Source organism: Drosophila busckii, chromosome 2L (assembly GCF_011750605.1).
Source record: "Drosophila busckii strain San Diego stock center, stock number 13000-0081.31 chromosome 2L, ASM1175060v1, whole genome shotgun sequence".
Lineage (NCBI taxonomy): Eukaryota > Metazoa > Arthropoda > Insecta > Diptera > Drosophilidae > Drosophila > Drosophila busckii.
Window position 1 is genome coordinate 14,416,387 of NC_046604.1, and position 20,993 is coordinate 14,437,379.

Sequence of the window (20,993 nt, forward strand, 5' to 3'; positions counted from 1 at the left end):
AATGTTAATTTGGTTTGTGAACGCGCTAGGGTCAAAATTTAACATTTGTCCATAATTAACATTTCGATCTTCAATGTTGAAACTTAATACAACAAACATTGCTTTGAACGTTAAGTAAACAAAAAATAGATTGTAACGAAAATGCCGCCCAAAAAGAACAAAGTTGAGGAACCAGTGGTGAAAGGACCGTTACCACCCAATATATTTCTATACATACAGCTGGCGGGGATGGGCACCTTGCCACCCACAGTGCATCCAATAGAATTACACTTGGAGCAAGGCGATAGCGTTTTAGTCAAATGCGTGGAGCACTACAATACCGAGGGCATAATTTACGAAGATGAGTTCGATATGAAGCCCACATATACATTAATTTTTCAGCAGGATAATTTGGATCGCATCAATCATGCCGCCGACAATCCATTGCTCATCAAGTTGTTTATGCGAAAAAGCGAACCACCCAAGTTGATGGGCGAGGAGGAGGCAGAGACCTATTTGACATTTGAGTCGGATACCGATGGATTTGCAACAATGAAAGAAAATGCAATTTTGAATCAGCTGCTGGGCTTGGATGATGAAAAGGATGAAATCAATTACTATGCTGAAAAGGAAGAGTTAATCTTACTCTGTGTGGGCTATTTGGATCTGATTAAAGTATTTGGTCACTCCAGATGCATGATTAAGGAGGAACTGTATCTATATCCAGTGCCAGAAGTACCCACCGAACTACGCTATACCGTACATTCATCCTGGCATCTTTATACGCTAGTGCCCATAGCCAAAGAGCTCGTGTTTACCAACATGGCATTCGTCACCTTCGAATCAATTTATAATCTCAGCAATGATTACATTCTCGATCTTGATAGTCTCTATGTGCAGTTGAGCTTTCGTTCTAGGGAGCCAGTTGGACGCAATGAATATCACACTGTACCTTGGTGCACGTTCAACTCCTTTAACGAAAGCATCATTAGTGATCAATCCAGCTCGACGGTATTTGAATCTTTTCGTGGTCGCGTGAGCTCGAGCACTTGCACTGGCTTGAAGTCCTCGATGGAAGTGCAAATGCACAAACTATTCGCACAAATTATGCGCTCCGAAGGCTTGAACTTTGATGTGGAGAATATTGATGTTAGCAATGATATGGCGCTGGTGTTCAATAGCTTTCATCGCTTTATACTCACCCGACAAATGTCGGAAACACTTTGTCATGCTATTATCTGTAAAAGATATGTCGTGGCTGTGGATGTTTGGCAACAGGGAAAGTCCACACAGCAGCGTGTGTTCCAAGGCTTTCTCGATCCCGCTATACTTTGTTTTCCTGGTGGTGAGTATACTTGCATTGTTTTGTATATCGGCATGCTATCGATAACAGCGATATTGGCTTGATCGCGGCTTAGCAGCAAGAAGCAGAGAAAAAAAAAAAGCTAAAGTGACTAATGCAATTTTGTTAATTCTTTTCTAGTGCAAAATATACGCTTTGCTGTGGAATTGAAGTACTTGGGTGCAAAGAAGCCCAAGCCCAAGCCGCCAAAGCGTGTGACACGTGTTAGTTTGCCCAGCGAGGATGGACGCATGACTACGCAGCTGAGTGCGGAGCCTGTGGAAACGACATTTGCTATTATTAAAATATGTTTGCTATCACCTTTGGGTGAAATCTATCAGGAGCTGAAAGTATTTCGCGAGAGTTTTATAAGTCAAAATCGCATGCTGCATTGCGATATCTTAACCGAGAACAAAGCCTTGACGCTGAAGCAAATCCAACGTGAGGCTTACATGCGCTTCGATTCATTCGTCAAGGATACAGTGCAGTATATTATAGAGAAGAATGTGTTCAGTGTGGAGGATAAGCAGTCGCATTTCTGCTGTGCTCTGCGTAATCTATCGAACATATTGCTCAATGTGGTGGGCAGTGATTTCAATATGCGCATTCCAACCAGCACCAATGAGGAATTTTCGGTGAGTTTTTTCTGCGTACAAAGCGTGTTCCATTTATTTCTTGTTTAGAACCTTTGCGTTATAGTTTTCAATGAGCTGGAGAAGCGCATACATGATATTGTGGAAAAGGCAGAGGATCGTGGCTTTGATGAGCTTCTACACAGCGATCAGCAAAGAAAAAATGATCAGTTTATTGATATAATGAATACTATCAAGTATTTGCGAGCTGTCGACGATCAGCGTATGGCAGACTTTTTGCATGAAAGGGTGAGCGGCTTAAATAGTTAAAAACATTACTCTAATTTTGCTTAATTTGTCTTACAGATAACAGAATATAGCTGCAGTATTTTTGATTTCTATGATCTTATAGCCAAAATGGAGCAATGCGACTATGTGGCCGCCAGAGAATATTTCAAAGCTGCCAAGCGACTTTCACATGCCAATGAATATTATTCGTAAGCAAGCTTTAATATGAAATGCTAATTTATTATATCCATCAATTGTAGTGGCTGGATACGTTTGTACTTGCGCTATTTGGAAACACGTGACGATCCCGATGAGCTTGTCGCCGCCAATGCCACCGAGTGTCTGCTTAAGAGCATCTTCAAGTACGCAGAGTTTCATGCTCGCCAGCTGGACGGTTGGGTGCTGCTGCATTGCTACTACAAGCATTTTAATTATGCGCCTGGCTATGACTACGCACGCTGGCGTTATGAGGATCAGCTGCGTCTGCCGCGTGGCAATGCTGCTGCAACTCCATTTAGCTTTTGGGGCATCAATCTGAATATATATCCGGAGTTTTCAGAGCCGCGTGGACGCATTTTCTTTGGCGTATTCAAAATGTTTGTGCGCTTGGGCATTTACGAGTTTGGTGAGATAATCTTTGCACAGATTCAGTCGCTGTGCAGTGAGGCATATAGATATATGATAAATACACAATTGATGATATTGAGAAAAACGCTGCCAGAGGACTATGAGTTGTCCACTTTCGAGTTTGATGAAACACAGGAGGGCATTATAAAGGTGAGTGTGCAAACAAATAGTAGAAACATTTAACTTGCACATCTTTCAATTGCAGAGCGCGTTCAATGCCCAGATCAATGGCAATGTGGAGTATTATCGCGGCAACTGGGAGGCAGCGGCTGAGTATTATGAGGAGAACTTGAATAAAGGCGCCGACGCCTTTATGCATCGTGATAACTATTTGCTAAGTAAACTGCGCCTGGCCTATCTGTCCATGCAAGTGGGTGACTATCAAAAGGCTATTGATGCTATAAGCGCAAGTCAGCTTATGGCTGGCAATATGCTCTCGCTCATTGGACTCTATTTGCTGGGCAAGGCTAACTATAAACTGCATAATCTGGAAAAGGCTATGCAGCATTTTATTGAGTGCACCACTTTGGGCTCACATGTGCCCAATGCTTGGGGATTTTTGGCGCTCATTCATTTGCAATTGGGCAATAATATGGCTGCGCTATGTTGCTGGAAATATGCCAAGGTTGATCCGACGAAGGCAATATCAGATGACTTTATCTATGACGAGCTGGATGCCATTGACATAGACAGTGTGGAACTCTATGTGGATGTACAAAGTGATGCGAGTGTGTCCTTTTGCGGCAAGGATGACGATTATTAGCAAAATTTGCAATGTTCACACACACACAAATATTAAAAATACAATAAAAAATTGTAAAACTAAATGCAACAGGTAAGACAAAAGTAAATATTTCACACTTTACACTTGTATATGCATAATGATTATGTAAAATGGCAAACAATTTGTTGAGCTAAACTTGCAACAAGCGCCACCTCAAAATATTTTCAATTAAGCAGCTTTTAGCAACGCGGAGCTGTCACTTGCAACGGCATGTGGCAGGCACGATGAGCAGCATACAATAATAATGAGCTCATTAATGATGATGATGATGATATGCCGAGAACTAGTCGTATGCTTAATATGTATAAACAGATACCCTATGCTTAACAAGTATACGCAGAGTTGCACAAACGTAGTAGTTGCTTTATAAATTAGTTTTTATTTTAGTAAAAATCACTTACATACTCTATTAACAATATTGCTCTTACTTTTTAATTATAGGGCATTTACTTTAAGTATGGTCTGCATTATTTTTTTGTTGTATTTATGTTACGTGGCTCATTTGTTGTTGTTGAAGCAGCCGTGACTTGTTGACACAAGGTAATGAGACATAGACCACAATTTGCTTGCATAAGACAAACACACACACACACACACACACATGCAAGCTAAATGTTGCAGTAGTTGCTCTTGTAGCAACATTTTTATAGCTCACTTTGAGGCGAGTGCACATCAGTCAGCATCCGGACATGGCCAGCGTTGGTGGCAGCTTTGACTTGCCCACTGTGGGCAGCGTTACCAGCAGCACTGCTCTGGCCATACGTAACTCCACAATTATAGCCCATCGCTTGTCCATTTATTTGCCACAGCTGCTGCTGCCCACGCGGGATCCACACAAGGTGAGTCGAGTTATATTTTTTAAAGCAATGTTAACTTTATGACTTGTTTGTTTAGCTCATCTTGGAGATCAACAGTCACGTGGCGCAGTTTCGTGAGCTGCTTATTTATGTTGGCCAAGCGCGGGATTCACCCGAATTGCGCGAAAAGATTCGCAAGTTGCGTCGCTGCTGCTTGGACGCCTGCAAGCATACGGCGCATCTTATTACTCCTCAGCCACGTCATTGTCTAACCAGTCCCCACGACAGATTGCAATTGTCGCTGCTCTTTCTCGTCCAGCAGTTTCTACACGAGCTTATCAAGAGCCATCATCTCATACAGCTGGTGCCGCTTGATATGAGCGAATATTATGGTAGCTAAAATCAATTATAATTCAATTACAAGCCAATAATAATTAATTCATTTTAGCACCCGCTCGAACTGCGCCATCGAATCTGGGCAATGCACTTAGTCAAATTCTGTTGTGCAAGCAAATCAATCCGGACTTTCAGCAGGAGGAGCTCTGCAGCATTGTGAAGGACGCGGAGGAGTTGAACGAACTGCTCACCGAACTGCAATCCCACATGCCCAAATCGGAGGCAAATGATGAACTGGATGCTGTGGACTTGAACCAGCCAACGCGCTGTAAGTGTAAGCAACAAAAAATAACAAAATGTGTGTTGGTTTAAATCAAGTCCAAGTTGTTACAGCTGTCAATAAACTGAGCTGGTATAGCCAACAACGTCACCGCAGCTGCCTCAGCCGCAGTCGCAGTCTCTGTTGTTGCCTCAAGTCATCCCAGGTGAATTCGTTTTGATGCGGTAAGCGCTGGGAAGTTGGCAGTTGGAGTAGGAGTAAGTGCAGACGCAAGAGAAAGTTGTGCAGTGGGTTGGCTTGCCAACAGTCACATATCATAAAGTTAATAACCAATAAGAAAGAAAGAAAGAAAGAAATTAAATACAACTTTCGTCTTCCTTAACTTATCTATCAATTCACAGTGCAGGAAATGCACAATAAAAATTAAATACAATATAACTTGAATTGCAAACAATAATTTTTTTTTTGTGTGAGTGCGATAAAGTTTTTGCAACGGCTAATTGTAAATAATAATATTATTTGTTAACGCAACGGAGTAGTGCTCATCTGGTGCCCTTTGGTCAGCCGAGTGAGCTTTGGATTAAGCGATCCGGTTGAAGCTCATGTAAGTATAGCCAACTTGATAATTTTGTTATATTTTTAATCTATATCATTCTTTTCAGATTATTGCTGTGCTCGACGAGCTTTGATTGCCACAACTAGATTCCAGAAGCTCGATTGTTGGTTAAATTTAGTTATTTTGTAGTATTTTTTTTTAATATTATCGCAAGTTTAATTAAGAATCTTTTTGTTTAATAATCATTAATTTAATTATAATCAAATAACTGTATTAACTGCAGGACGATTTCAATGTCCATTGGCCATAATATGGTTATTTTCCCAAAGCTTAAGACTGCGCAACAAAACGGACATCCTTGCAGGATCAGTATTCAACATCAGCAGCAACAGCAACTCAGTAAGGACTATTACCTGGCCAAAGGACATTAAAATTGTCCCTGTAGTTTCGGAATAAACGTTTTTTTAATCTGAAGGCACACATCTTTTTTATGCTCCTGCTCCCTAGTTATCCTTCCAATTAAAAAAGGACATATTTAAGCTCCTGGGCATCATATCTATCGATTGGCATTCAAGGATTTTTAGAATCATTCAAAAAAAATGTATCAAAAAAATTCAAGGGGGTAGGTCGCAAAATTTGCATAGAAAACATAAAATGCTCCTTTTCTCGGAAACTACAAGGACTATAAGGATGTCCTTTGGTATACAAGTAGTGCTCAATGAGAGCTATCAGAATATATCATTTAAAGGACGAAAGTCCTAGCAGGAGCTGAGAAAAATGGCTTTTTTCGTATACAGAAAAACGGCTATAGCTCCCGAATCCTTGCCAGGATCAGGACGAAATCGATGCCAATCGAAGCTGCTTTAAAAGCACTATCATCCTGTTAAAGGACATCCGGATTGTCCTTGTAGTTCCGGAGATATTAAGGATTTTGTGTCTTTGGCCACTTTGCTCGCGCGTCGAGGCTGAAAATTTCTAAGTTAATGGATATTTAGATGACCCCATAGTTTTTTAATGCAGATTGATAGAGGCTGATCCTGTGAGTGTCGGAAACCAAAATTTCGTAAAATGTGACAGGATATGGCCGAGCTATAGCCAATTTGCTGCACAGCAGTTTTGCCTACTGCCAGCCCCCTATGGTATGCAATGATTTTGTGCTGCCGTCAATTTTGATTTCCAACTCGTGCAAACAGCCAAAACCCGGCTGAAGTACCAGGCGAACAGAACTCAGCAGCAGGTGTCTGCATTGCAAAGTGACTTAGGCAACGAACTTGACATATGATCCAAGTTCGTTGCCTCTGTCATTTTGTTTACATCGCTCATCTTGAAAGTATGCAACAGTTTGCAGCTGCAGAGCAAATGCAAGCTGCTGGAGAAAACTGGCCATATCTCGGTCAAATCCTGTCGCATTTTCAAAATTTTTGGACAACGACATTCACAGGATCAGCCTCTTTCGATCTGCATTTAAGGAAATGGATGTCATCTAGGTACCATCGACTTAGAATATTTCATACAAGGCACATAAAAATTGTTTACAATTAAAATATTCACTATCTAAAATATCCTTTTGAAATAAAAAGGATAACTGTAGAGTGAGATCTAAAAAACCAATTCCTCGTGTGCATAAAATAATTAAATTTTATATCACAGCTGACATTTAAATTGTGGCTGCACTTTCACTCTCGTTATTTAATGGATTTTCCACTAAATTAGGCACTCTATCCAAGCATATACATACATATAAAGGTCTCCTTCATATAATCGCGTGTATGTATATTTATAATTAACGTAACATACTCTTTGCGCTCACTGTACGTGTGTGTGAGTGTGATTTAACGCTGTAAATTGTTGCCAATCAATGAGGAAGTGAATGTGGCGCAAGGCTATAAACAAACCGAAAATGAAGGTGGCCCATAATACGTGCAACGGTAAAAGCAGGCAAACGGCTTAAAAGATTTATAAACAAATTATTTACACTCTGTCTGCTGTCACATTTGTCAAAAAGAAAATAACAATAATAACGGCGCCTAAGGCTAAAGGTAAATAAACTAAAGTTGGGCTGATGAAATTTCAAAATGCCTTGACACAAGCGACTAATTAGTTAATAAACATATATATAGTATAGACGACTTTGCTGATAAGCATAGCACATTACGATTAAGTATAATAAACTTGAGTAAACTTAGTATTAAACAAGAAAGAGAAATGCCGCTGACTTTTTTGTTTGCACAATTTTTGTTTTATATATATATATTTTAATTTTAAAAATATGCTGTTTGTCTTTTTTACAAAACACATCTCTACATTAAAAATATATATATGTTATATATTGTGTATACTTGTTGTAGTTTCATATAGTAGTTACATATAGGTGTGTGTATATATATATAAGGTATAAACTGCTAAATTATATGTCATATATATATATATATAGGGATTTTCACAGAAAATCTTCAACTTATATACTGAGTAATGCTTTCATTCCCAATTTGTTTGCTTTCTTCTTGAATTTACAATTTTGTTGTGCGCAGTTTTCTTTTCTAACAAATTGTGCTTGCAATGTGTTGAGCATTATGCATGGAAGATTCTTTTCAATTTCATTTTTTGTTTGGCTAAATGTTAACAACAATTTCTAACACAAGTTTGTTACAATTTTTGGGCATGTTTGCTCGTTGGACTCGCATTAATTACTCTACACTGTTTTGTTTTTTTTTCGTTTAAATTCACTATTTGTTTACAAACATTCATTTCTGGCTAATATCACCGTTATCACTGCGCTTAAACTGCGGCGTTTAAACCTTAAGCCAAAAGCAAGTCTCATATAAAATAGTTAAAATATATGTATGTGTCTATGTGTTTGTGTGCGTGCCGTAATTGTAGTGTAAACAAATAATTCATTAACTGCTTAATGCTAATTAAACACGGTCACAAAGCAAGTAAATTGTTCAAACGCGAATATAAATCAAGAAATGAAAAGCAACAGGCTAAGAACTAAGAAAAGAAAGCTTAACATATGCAGCACTTAATATTAATATAAAATAAATGAAGTGAGAGATTCTCACGCGCAGCTAATGCAGCATTTAAATAGTTGCAAATGTGTGTGTGTGTGTGTGTGTGTTGAGTGTGGATGTATTGATGGCTGATGGACTTCAGTTGTTTGTTGTTGGTAAAGGAACTGCAAATTAAAACGCTCCACACACTTTAAATGCGCGCAATTTTACTCGTCGCTGTGGCCGACGTTGTCGACAGCTGCTCCAGACGCGTGCAGAGCTCCTGCGCCAAACGCAACTGATTCGCTGCAGCGGCAGCACAAGATGTTGCTGTTGCCACAGGCAGCTGTTGCTGCTGCTGCTGCTGTTGCATGGCCTCCGGATAACTAATGCAAACGCCCACCCAACGTGCTTTGCTGCAGGCATGCGACTGTTGAAATGAAAAGCAAGTTAGTTTGAGCTGTGGATTTGGGCTATTTGGGCATTGCTGCTTACCATAGCAAAGTCGCGCTTCCATTGCACACCGCACTGGCCGTCGCATAGGGGACAGGGACGCTCCAGGCTGTAGCCACCACATTCGCTGCAATCCAGCGAGACATGATCATCGGTCCAGGAGACGCCGCATGTAAAGCAAGAGCCCATATGCTGACGCAGCTCCTCAATGGTTAAAACATTGTCCATGTTGATTTCCAACGGACTGCCCACCAAATCTGGCAGCGAAGCCGACAAGCCCAGGCTGTGATGACTGCAATAAATAGAGAGAGAGAATACAAAATTAATAACTGGTAGTGGCGAAAGGCAGACCCTGACCTTGCTGCGCTGTGGGCGGGCGGCAGCAAAAGCAACGCGGCGAAAACAACGCAACGCTGGCGTGATTATGATAATGAGGCGAACTGTAGCGACGCGACGGCAACAACAATAACAAAAGGCAACGCCATTGAAAGACAGGCAGACAGACAGTTCAGATTCAGACATTAGCTTTCGCTCGATCATGTGAGCGTCGTGCTGTCGCCAGTTTTTATAGCTAGCACGAGAGAGCGCGAGAGCGGAAGAGAGAGTGAGCGCGCGCAAGTTAACCCAAAAAAAATATATATATCAAAAATCATGATAAGATTGCAAAACAATGAATGGCATTTCGCAGTCATTGTCAGAGTCAGCGTCTCAGTCTACTCCTGCGACGTCTCAGCTGCCCCCTCAAACGCTCACAGCTGTCCATGACTTTTTTTATTTTGCTTTTAACAACTTTGGCAATTATTGGCAATATATACTACGTATTACTCGTTTATGGTGCGCTGTCAATTCAAATTGAAACGGAAATGGCGCCTTCCAGCAAACTACACACGCGTCTGAATCATGCGGCGTATGAGCAATCTGACTAACAATAACATGCAACAGATATATCTATATACTTACGCCAAGGGACTGCAAATATCGGCAATCTGTGGTACATGAACGCTGGCACTTGACATATTGGCGCTTGTTGGCACTGCTGCAATAGAGAATAAATATAAAACATATTAATATGCATGAAAAAAATTAAATTAAATTTTTATATAAATAAGTGTATTTTTTTCTGTGTGGTGGGGAGCAGCTCATGTCAGGGGCAGGCGCATGCTCTTAGGTAAATAAAAACGCACGAAGGTAAACGAGCTTGTTGTGCAGCTGTGCTGCGTGTTTTCTCTGCTTCTTCTTCTTCTTCGCGTTACTGTTGTTGTTAAGCTATTATCATGTTGTTGTTTGTTTGCATGCATGCATGTGTGTGTGTGTGTTAAATGTCAAAAAGACTGCATGACACAACTGTACTTGAGCGATGCTGTAAGCGTGACATTTTGGCATAATTATAATATGCTACATATATAAATAAATTAATTTAAAACAACTATAAAGTTTGCTTGCCAGCAAATTCAAACAAAATTTATAATTGCAGCTAGCTCAGCTTGCTTTGCTTCAACTTAATGTTGTAAATGAAACATTTTTTTGTATATATACAAAACTAAATAAATAAATTGACAAGTTGAGCTTGGCATGTCAAACCGCTAAAATCCGGTTAATAGCTGCTTAGAAAACAAAAACAATAACTGAGCGCAAAAAACCCAATAAAAATGCCAAATTGCTGGCATGCGTCATTTGATCAATTTGCGGCTGCTGCTGCTGTAGCTAGCAACAATTAACAAAATAACAATAAAGTGTAAAAAGTTAATTACTGCTAAGCTATTTTATGTTTAATACCAAATTTTAATGTACGGCACGAGCATAAGGCAGCTGACTATATTATTTATGTGCCTATTTAAATGTTTTTGGCAATGCTGCAAATATTTATTTTTAAGCCATAAACACATGACTGCGCCGTCATTGTGTCTAGCCATTGGCTAAATTTAGCAGCCAAAGATCATATGAGAAGCAGCTAAATTTAAAAGACTGCAATGACAATTAAAACTGGAGACCACTGTGCATAGCAGCAGCAGCTATGTATACATATACATATATACATTATGTATATGTATGTAATTACATACTAACAATGCAATGCGGCAGCAACTAGTTGCATTTAATTACAGTTTTGCTGCTTGGCGTTTTATTTATAGAAGGGCACACACACACACACACTGAGAACAGACAAGCTTTATTATTATAGCAAACTGTGCTCGCGCTGCTATGTTTCTGTTTTATTTTGGGCACGGAAATACTTACATTTGTTGTAGTTTGTATTTAGTTGATTTGTTGTATCTGTTTTTACAGAATCTTTAAGCTAACGGCGCAATTAGTTGCTGCTGTCTAGCTAATAATATTCCCAAATGATTGTATTGTTTCAAGTTTTGTAGTTATTTGATTTGTAATTGTTGTTTAACTTTTCACACGCGAAATAATTCACAATAATTAACAATTGTTGTTGTAACGGCAACGGTGCAGCACACTTTTTTAGTTAGGGCTTTTGTTTATAATGCGGTTTGAAATTTGCTGTTAGTTAGTTACTCAAGCCAAAAAGACCAAGTGGCATGCACGACAACACAAAATTGACTGAAATGTCGAAGCTAGCAGCGACTCGCTTTTATAGCAAAAACTCAGCGGATGTGTGCAAAGAGCGCAGCGCAGCGAGAGAGCGAGCGCGAGCGTCAATGTAGACTGAGCATAAGCTGCTTTGCTGATATTCACTCCACACGCACACACACACACACACGTCTGGCATTTGAGCGAGTGTGTGTGTGTGCCTGTGTGGGAGAGCGTTTATTACAAAACAAAGCTAACGAACTTGTGAGTGAGCGAATGAGCGAGGCAGAGAGAGACCTCAAAACACGTACACGTACTAACGCACAAGTTGAAATACATAGAACTCACAGCGGGGGAGCGCGGCAAGTTGCTGTGTGCAAATCAAAGCAAAAAAAAACAAAAAAAAACAGATGCTGACCAAACTGGCGTTATATGTAGTTAGCAACAGGCAGTTTTGATAACAGAGCCATGCAGAGCGAGAGAGCGTAAAAAAGTTGAGCACTAACACACGCACTTGTGCAGCTCCTAGCATTTGTAATAATTTATGGGTGTATTAGTGTAAAACAGGTCTAGTACATTGACTAAAATATACTCATCACAAGTCAAGCGGTTGTTGACGTAGGTAATTTGGACAAGTGAACTCAACACGGCAACAGCAGCGCCACCAACAATCGTCAGCAAAACTTTGCTGTTTCATTTGAATAACAAATCATGCTGTTGGTTTTGTTTTTCTCTTTTTTTGTTTTTGCTTTACTGTTGCCTTGTTTTTAGTTTTTGCACTTGACAGGTAGTGACAAGTATAGTGCAGCAACCTAAGAAGAAAGTCCAGGGACAACAAAAGCAGCGCACAGCATGTGCAATGCCGAATAAAGCGTGGAAGAGAGGTGAAGAGGGAGAGCGCGCGAAATTTGTTCAAAGCCTGGACTGTAGAGCGACCCGTACTTTTATGACTTTTAACTAGAATTGCCGGTTGCCAAACATGAGCAACATCAACAGTGCTGCGCGTTTAACTATTTTCTAGCTACTTTGCGACTTAATGGCTTTAAAATGTTGAGCTCATTAAATTTACAAAGAAACATATTCATAGCTACTTCAAAGAATGCTCCGGTATCAACTAAACTTTTGTGTTTCCCTTTTGTTAAACCTTTTTGGCGTCAACGTTGCTATTTTTGACACCACTCACAGTCACTGTGAAAAATTTATATACTCAGCAAGTCAGGCACAGTCTTATCAGCTAGCCAAAGCGTAATCTTATCGACGCGTGGCAATATAATAACTAACAGCAACATGAAATTTGCCCCGCCAAACAGCTGTGGCCGTTAAAATTACAAAGTCACACTGACGCGAGCAAAACATGCCACGCCCCTTAATGGAAATTACCGCAAGAAGGTGTTAAAAGCATTTGGGGATAGGAAAATTTGGTTCAAATTACAGTTTAGACTCAAAAAGAGAAACGCTTAGCAAGCAAATCTAATCGAAAACTTAAATGCAATTCAGCAAATGTCCAGCTATAAATATAAACTATAAACAGCTGCAGACACACAAACGACGAACAAACAAATACATACATATGTATGTACATATTTAAATTATAAACAATTGTTGTTTATTTAGAAAGTCGAGCAGAACATCAATATGATCAGTGCTCACCCTATGCGCCAGATACATATATCACACTATTTCTCCAACACACTTTTATTTATTTAAATTTTCAAAATAAAAAAAAAAAAGATTTAATTTTTTTTTTTTTTGTGACTGACATTCAACTTTGGCTGCGACGCAGTTTCGTTATTATTATTGACAATGAGAGGGGAGCGTGTGTGTGGAGACCCCAAGACCATTGTCATCTGGGAAGGTCGCACGCCAATTACTTGAAACACCTAAAACCTCATCCGAGATTGCGTCAGACAATCTCTGAGGATTATGTTCAGCTTGCGGTGGGTGCATACAAAAAGTGAACATAGAAAATATTTTCAAATTTATAACAACCAAATAATATTTAAACAGTATTTGGCAAAAACCTTTTTAAAATATAACGTATATTTTTTTGGAGTGCGCTAAAGCGAGCGTTATTATTTGCATGTGGTACATATTTGTTTAAAAAAAAATATAAACAAATATTAAAAACGAGGGTTAACTGATAATATTAAAGGTTAAACGCAAGTTTTGATACAATATATATTAAATATTTAGCATAGAAAGAGGATTTGAGGCAGGACTTGGGAAATTTTCAAATCAATTGCAGTATTTAAACTGGGCAAAGTGTTAATTGGGAATTTTTATTGATTAGGGGGCTCGTTGCCCAGTTGTGCGCAAAACTCAAAGGCTATATATTGGTCTGACGTCATAGTAGGTCATTAAAAGTGCATTATATGTTTATAAACAACTTAGGTCATACAGCATCTTATCAGCAATCTATATATTACTCATAAAGCAAATGCAGTCAATGATATCTAGGCAAACAAACGCATCATCAACATTGAAACAATTTGATAAAAAATCAAGATAAAATAGTCGAAATAAATATATAATGCTGATAAGATTAAAAGATATACAACATGGTTATAAGCTGACAACTGGAACAGCCCTCGACGTAGCAAAACAAAAGAGACAAAGACAAAGATATATAGTTAGGGATATAGCAATAATAACAAGTGGCCCATGCGCTTCCTCTTCAGGTCTGCAGCAGCAGCTCAAAAAACTCGATACGCTTCATATTTTTTTTTTCAGCTATGCAAACAAAGCTGCTTCTGCAAAGTGCCAGCCAATTGTTCAACTTGTGTAAATAAATGCATATAAACAGACATAGGTATAGAGGCTATAGATGTATAGCTTTTGGTTAACCCTGCAATGCAAACTTCCAGCTTGACGTCAATGCAAAAAAAAAGAATCAGCGAAATCAAAAATAACCAAAAAAAAAGCAGAACAAAATATATTTTTAAAATTTAATTCCGTTGCATTGTTTTGATCATGAGCTCAGCTGATTCATGTATTTTACGAGGAATCAATAAACTATATGTAAACAGCATCAACCCACAAAACGTCGATATATTCCCAATAGACCACATAAAATGCAAATGAGTTCAGCGCAAATATCGAAACGAAAACAAGTTTTATAATTTGTGGGCTTCCCTCGAAAGATATATATGTATACATATATTAAAAATGATTTTTAACAACTGTTTACTTAATTAATGGAGGGAAAATTACTTGCACGAGAGTGTTACGTACCTCACACAGACCAGAAATATAGGTAAACAGTCCAATGAACGCCAAAGTGGGGCGTTACCTAAACCGAAAGTGCCAAACAGCTGGGAGCGATAGACGCCAAATTTTACACTCAATGATAATTAGTTGTATAGCAAATAAACTATAACTAAAAGGCTATGGTTCAAGTCTGGGTCTGGGTCTAATTGGAATTGTGACTGCGCACTTTGAGACTCGATGAAATTTGCATAAGACTTTTTTTTTGTTTTTGACGTCAAGGCAATACGGAAATAGCACAAAGTCTGAAGAGCCGAACTTTAGTCTTAGTTTGTGTTTTTTATATATATATTTTACTATATATCAATATCGAATTGGTTCATAAAATATGCCGCCGCGCCTTTCTTTAATCGCACTGGCCTTATTAGAGTTTGAAATTGAGGCAATGGGTGTCAAGTTTATACGTAGGTGTTATCTTTAATATATTGGCCATAATTGCTGTTTTATATTGAATGCCGTTAATCGGTACGGAAAACATAGCAAGAAGGTAACTGCCTTGCACATTTGTAAACAATGGAATTTAACAACAATAACAAGCTGTTTACAATTGTTGCACATTCCAAGAGTTAGTCAATTAGCTAACTGATCTCAACTCTATATAGTTATGTGAGTCAGTCACAAATCAATTAAAGCAGTTTAATTGATTGTTGTATATAACAATGTTATAAATCAAATTTTGACTAGTATAAAGTGCTACTCATAATATAATAATATACAGTGTATCATGTGATAACTTAACAAATTTTTGCTGCTCAATTGGCACAACAAAAGGCTCATTATGCATTAAATATATTTATTGCCTGAGGTCAGCTTGCTTAAATGAATTTATAGCACAACTAAATATTTTTATTTTGAAAAATGGGCGTCTGCTTGAACGTCATAGCTTAGTTGTAAATATATTGGAGGCATTACATAGGCCACAAAAAGTGAAATACCCCAAGGAACGTACATTGCACGCTGTAAAGTCCAAGCGACTATATAGTACATATATTATCTGCATCATGCATTTAAATGCGCAATCGAAAAATAATATACAAGCGAGCTACGTTCAATGAACGTTGATAAAATGAAATATTGAAGCAAGCCATTGATCTGCTGAAATTTACAAGTCAATAATTTATTTCTGTATATTATGCATACTTAGACATTTGTACTCTCTGAACTGTTGATTATTTTTTAGAAATTCCTCAAATTGATAAGCAAATTGTTATTCCCCCGACCACGAATATTTTTGCTTTAATATAATTCAGGAAGTGTGCCATTTATTCCAAATATGCAATTGCGTAGTTAGTTTAAGCATGTGGCAGACACATGACATAATATTGCAAATTTCTTTTCGTACCTTTGGATTATTTAAGAACGAACCAAAACAAACCAGTACCAAAGCAGCTTCGAAGACAAGTGTGACAATAGCTTAATTCACACTTAATTAGTGGCACAGACTACGACTAATTTGCAAGACGTGAAAATAGCTTTGGGCACTAGGATTTGAGTTGTATCCAAAATGTTGCAGTTAGACGACAAGTGCATTTGCTATTGAGCCCTGTGCTCTTGTTTGCTTAAGTGACTGGCGACTGACGTTATTGTAAATTTAAAGTCGTCATCGCACAAATGCAACTGCTGATGATGCTGATGATGATGATGAGTAGCATATTGAGGACTGTTAGAATTGCGTCGCAAAAAGAAAGAGAGAGCGAACGAGAGATGCTGTATGAGAGTTTCCAGTTAAAACCGATTGTGACTAAATAATCTGCAATATGCTTGCTTATTGTTATTTTCATTGTTGTTGCTGTTATGAGCAGCAAGTTTTATCATCAAATGTATGAATGTGTGCGTTAAAATTGTAAATTGATAAAGCAACGACTTGCAATGAATGAATGAATGAATGCGCAATTTAAATCGAAATCAATACGTATTAATCATAGAGCGTTTAGTAAGTCAGTAATGATGACATGCTCTGCTCCTCCTCGAGCCGCAGCTGAATGCCAAGCAGCGTTCCATTGACACTGCGGTGTGCTGCTATTGGCATTAGATGGAATCTCAAGTGTCGCCTTTTGCATGTTACTTGACTCTACTTGAGGTTATAACCGGTTGCCACTTAATTGAATCGGTTAATGTTTGTATCAACTGGCGCCAATCGCAACAGACAAGCCTCAGTCCCTTGCCTACTCCCGACTCTCACTCAAAGGTCAAACTGCTGGCATTAAATTGCATTTTGTTAGCTTTGCACCTCAGCAAAAAGCGAAACGGGGGGTTAAACGGCTCGCGCGACGCGTGGACATGACAGCTTAGACAGCTAGAAAGCAGCTGCCAAAATGAATTGGCAACAATAGCAACAACAACAACAACAACTGGCTACAAAGCTGTTGACTGTGTGAACTGCAGTTTGTTGTTGGCTCCGAGGGCGCCCCTTTGGACGCGCTCTTGTCATGTTTCATGTAGCTGGCAACCTTTCAATAAACCTACAAACTAAGCAAAACGCAAAACAAATCAAGACAGCAACTCAAGCTATTCAAAGTGACAAGGTAAACAAATACCCTGTGCCAAAAAAGAAAAGCAAATTTTAAATCGAAACACATTGCAATGAAAGTCATTTCAATTTTCAGCTGCTCGAGTTCGAAATCGAAACTCATGCCAATCAAAATATGCAAATTAATTTCAAAAAAATTGCAATTGCAATTTTCTTCTGCCCGAATTCGAAATCGAAACTCATTGCAATCGAAAATATGTAAATTATTTTAATAAAATTGCAATTTCATTTGCTGCTGCTCGAATTCGAAACCGTTTGCAATAAAAATATGTAAATTAATTTCATAAAAATTGCAATTTCATTTGCTGCTGCTCAAATTCGAAATCGAAACTCATGCCCATCAAAATATGTTATTTATATTAATAAAAATTACAATTGAAATTTTCTTCCGCCTGAATTCGAAATCGAAACCCATTGCAATATGTAAATGAATTTCATAAAAATTTGCAATTTCCAATCTGATTCGAAATCGAAACCCAATCGCAAATCAATATAATGTATAATTAATTTCATAAAAATTGTATTTCATTTGCTGCTTGCTCAAATTCGAAATCGAAACTCATGCCCATCAAAATAGCTGTATTTAAATTAATAAAAATTACAAATTTTCAATTTTCTTGCGCCTTAATTCGTAAATCGAAACCTCATTCAATAGTAAATGAATTCATAAAAATTGAGCAATTTCATTGCCTGCTTGCTCGAACTCAAATCGAACTCATTGCAATCAAAATACGCCTGTTGTTTAGTTAATATTACATTTTGTTGTTGTTTTGGTTAAGACTCGAGAGTGAAGCCAGGCGAACAAAAATTTTATGTTATATAACTCTTCTCACCCTAAATATTGTAGATTAATATATATATATTTATATTATTGTTTCGTTGTCAATTTCGTAATACTGTAACTTAACCTTGACACTATTTTAAACTTGAAGGGATAAAAAAGAATGTAAGTCTCGTCGTATTCATATTACAGAGATTAGTTTGAGTCCTAACTAATAAATAGAGCATATGGAATAATAAAACACAGACACGATCCGTTTGTATGCAAAATAGAGATGGAAATGAGAGAGGAGGAGAAGGTGATAGAGGGTAGTGCCTTGTAGGTATGGTTAAGACAGTGCGAAATTGTAAAACGATTTTTATTTTCAAACAAAATGTTTTGTCATTACGTTTTGTGGTTTTAATAAGCAAAAATTTTGTATAAAGCACGACGTTTATGTAAGCAAATTGCCATGACGGGACCTATGGGAGCAAAAACTGTGCTCCGAGTGCATTCTATATATACATAATATATATATTGACAGCGGGTTCAATGTCTGGCTTGAGCAAGTGCAGACAGTTCGATGATATAAGCTGAATGGCATAAGAACGATAAGAGGTAAATCGTATTGTATAATTCGAACAATATAAACAAATGACTCTATACACGATAAGATGCAAATGATCATGATCATGTCAATGCTATATATAGCAGTCTAGACTAATTACTTGCTTGGGAAACACACACGCTACGCTGGCTTGACTCATTATCTATCTAGAAAATCTCTAGGTCTTGATAAATAAATATTCAACTGAATTGTCGCTTTAAAATATTAAAAAAAATTAGCTGGAAATCTGCGTTATATAATGTTTATGATTTAAGCGTAAAGCTTCCAATGCAGTGGATTTTGTATATATAAAAACATAGCTAAGCTAATACGCTTGATAAACAGTTGTAAAAACTATGTTTTTAGCCTTTAAGTTGTATTAAGCCATAAAATAAACTTTAGCGTTATTTACATGGTATACAATTTATTTTGACTGCGGTGTTTTTAATTTGATAATGCGGAAATTTGAGTCTGATTTAATATTTTCATATGTAATATGAAAACTTTGGACTAAGCAACTTAACTGACTTAAGCAATTTCTTTATTTATTAACTAAGGCAATTTGCATGCGGGAATTTTGCGTGCTGCTAACAATGATTTAATTTATCAAAAGATTGCAAATTATTTCAATAGAACTGTAAGTATTATTATTTATATAACAAATTAACAAGGTGACAACTTTGAGAGCAGTTCAAAGCTTAGCATTATAGCTGCAACCGACAGCTTAAGACCCTGCATAGCTCATAGCTGTTGCTACGAAGTGGACACAATTGTTTTCTCCCTCATAAATAAAAATTAATAACAATTTAAATGCGGTTAAATAAGTAAATTTGTGAGCACTATATATAAAGCTTTGGCCCTGTCAATTGTCTCAGCGCCAACAACGAGCGTGTCTATGTTTATATTTAAGTTTGTCTATGAATATGCATAACAGACCTGGGGTGGTGGGTGCTTAAATGAGTAGTTAAGTTAACTAAATGGCTGGAGCACGTGTTGGGCGCCTATTGTAAATTTTAGTGAACTTTGTAGCGACACACGCCACACGCTAGTGAAACCTACAAAAAAAAAATCTTCAAAAGTTCATAATCCCTTCCCAAATTGTGATTAATGTTTGCACAGTTTATATTTTTGTTTTCAGCCGTAGTCACATGATAAACGCGTGAATGTTTTTTACTTCTTTTTTTTTTTTGCAACGACAAATAAAAAACGTGCGAATGAGCAAGACGCACGCTTTGTTTATATAGCTAATCAGTTTGGCTGATAAACATGATAAAGCGCGACTAAATAAATGGTTTTGTGCTAAATAGAAAATTTCAACAAATTGGAGCACAGCTATTGATGAATGGGCGCACTAAGCTAAAGTTTCAAAAGGATCTTTGATCGATAGCTTAAGACAGTCGATTGGGGCACATAAATTGATAGAGCAATTGAAGTTATATATTGGTCGCACTTGAATGATAAGCTCAGCCCACAATTGTTGTTAATAATAAATAAAACCGTATGCCAGCCAGTTTCCGCTGCAATCAAACAATTGTCAAGTGCTCTGCCACGCCCACGCCCACAGCACTTAATTACCGCCCTGTAAGCAAGACGAAAAAAACCCAGCAAATAGCTATTGCTGATTAGGATTGCACGCACGGAAAATTTGTTTATTTCCAGCTAAAGTTAGAGTCTGGTATCAGTGCCAGGCGCTGGGATTAACAGATCGTAAATATTTATAAGAATTGAGGTGAGACACAAGTCGACACAGTCGAGCAAATGCTATAAATAAGCACAGAAACTGCGGCTAATTTTAGACTGAAACTGAAACATACATAATGCACTTTTGATTAGCTGCATGTTTTGACTACACAGCTGAATAAACTGTACTCACTATTTGTGAGGCATGACTATGTAATATTTACAAGTTGATTTCATTGAATGCACACTGTACCTTACATTGTTGCCCTCATTAATTATAAAAATTTGTGCTGCTTACCTATAAAATTCAAATTCCTTAAAGCAACTGTAGCTGTTGCCAACTTGTCAATCACAGTCGCTGCAGGTCCGGCGCAAAAGTCGGGATCATCCACATCAAAGATAACGCCATCCTCCCACTCGGTAACAATTTGTGTTGGCTTTCCAAGATGTTGTTGTTGTTGTTGTTGTAGCTGCTGTTCCTGTGGTTGAAAAGTGCTACTACTGCTGTTGTTGTTGTTAATATGATTGGCAAACAAATTGTTGTCGCTACCACTTGCAGCACCTTGTTTCATCTGTAAAATTAAAGACGCAATTAGTTGCAATATAATAAAAG

At 37.9% G+C, this 20,993-nt stretch overlaps 3 protein-coding genes across 8 annotated transcripts in view; 2 read left to right on the plus strand and 1 right to left on the minus strand.

The window, feature by feature from the left end:
• Positions 1-109: 109 nt before the first annotated feature.
• LOC108594537 lies at positions 110-3,617 on the plus strand. Of its 2 annotated transcripts, XM_017979740.1 has the most exons (6): positions 110-1,324; positions 1,463-1,956; positions 2,005-2,202; positions 2,260-2,390; positions 2,442-2,958; positions 3,014-3,617. In XM_017979740.1, the coding sequence occupies exons 1-6, from the start codon at positions 142-144 to the stop codon at positions 3,569-3,571; spliced, it is 3,081 nt and encodes a 1,026-aa protein (XP_017835229.1). In that variant the 5' UTR covers positions 110-141; the 3' UTR covers positions 3,572-3,617. The 2 variants fall into 2 exon arrangements, 1 of the variants encoding a protein (XP_017835229.1); XR_001914999.1 differs by lacking the exons at positions 2,442-2,958; positions 3,014-3,617 and having other exon boundaries at positions 2,021-2,202; positions 2,260-2,342.
• A 443-nt stretch (positions 3,618-4,060) lies between these two features.
• LOC108602629 lies at positions 4,061-6,013 on the plus strand. 3 transcript variants are annotated; one of them, XM_017990782.1, is made up of 5 exons: positions 4,061-4,431; positions 4,487-4,781; positions 4,838-5,059; positions 5,119-5,609; positions 5,668-6,013. In XM_017990782.1, exons 1-4 carry the CDS (start codon positions 4,282-4,284, stop codon positions 5,223-5,225), a joined length of 774 nt encoding a protein of 257 aa, XP_017846271.1. In that variant the 5' UTR covers positions 4,061-4,281; the 3' UTR covers positions 5,226-5,609; positions 5,668-6,013. The 3 variants fall into 3 exon arrangements, with proteins under 3 accessions (XP_017846271.1, XP_017846264.1, XP_017846279.1); XM_017990775.1 differs by having other exon boundaries at positions 4,838-5,053; positions 5,110-5,609; XM_017990790.1 differs by having other exon boundaries at positions 4,838-5,053.
• A 2,021-nt stretch (positions 6,014-8,034) lies between these two features.
• LOC108607638 (protein pinocchio) overlaps positions 8,035-20,993 on the minus strand; it is a 32,297-nt gene continuing 19,338 nt past the window's right edge. For 2 of the 3 annotated variants that reach the window (XM_017998561.1, XM_017998562.1), the window contains 4 exons: positions 20,679-20,952; positions 9,965-10,040; positions 9,047-9,296; positions 8,035-8,981 (listed from right to left, as the gene is read on the minus strand). In XM_017998561.1, coding sequence (XP_017854050.1) covers positions 8,763-8,981; positions 9,047-9,296; positions 9,965-10,040; positions 20,679-20,952 — 819 coding nt within the window. In that variant the 3' untranslated portion in view covers positions 8,035-8,762. Of the gene's footprint in view, positions 8,982-9,046; positions 9,297-9,964; positions 10,041-11,242; positions 11,575-20,678; positions 20,953-20,993 lie in introns of those variants that run through there. The other variant, XM_017998563.2, reaches the window with a different exon arrangement.

Coding starts and splice junctions, on each gene's coding strand:
- LOC108594537 (XM_017979740.1), top strand. CDS start 142: ATGCCGCCCAAAAAGAACAAAGTTGAGGAACCAGTGGTGAAAGGACCG. Junction 1,325..1,462: donor TATACTTTGTTTTCCTGGTG/GTGAGTATACTT, acceptor ATTCTTTTCTAG/TGCAAAATATACGCTTTGCT. Junction 2,391..2,441: donor CATGCCAATGAATATTATTC/GTAAGCAAGCTT, acceptor CATCAATTGTAG/TGGCTGGATACGTTTGTACT.
- LOC108602629 (XM_017990775.1), top strand. CDS start 4,282: ATGGCCAGCGTTGGTGGCAGCTTTGACTTGCCCACTGTGGGCAGCGTT. Junction 4,782..4,837: donor TGATATGAGCGAATATTATG/GTAGCTAAAATC, acceptor AATTCATTTTAG/CACCCGCTCGAACTGCGCCA. Junction 5,054..5,109: donor CTTGAACCAGCCAACGCGCT/GTAAGTGTAAGC, acceptor ATCAAGTCCAAG/TTGTTACAGCTGTCAATAAA.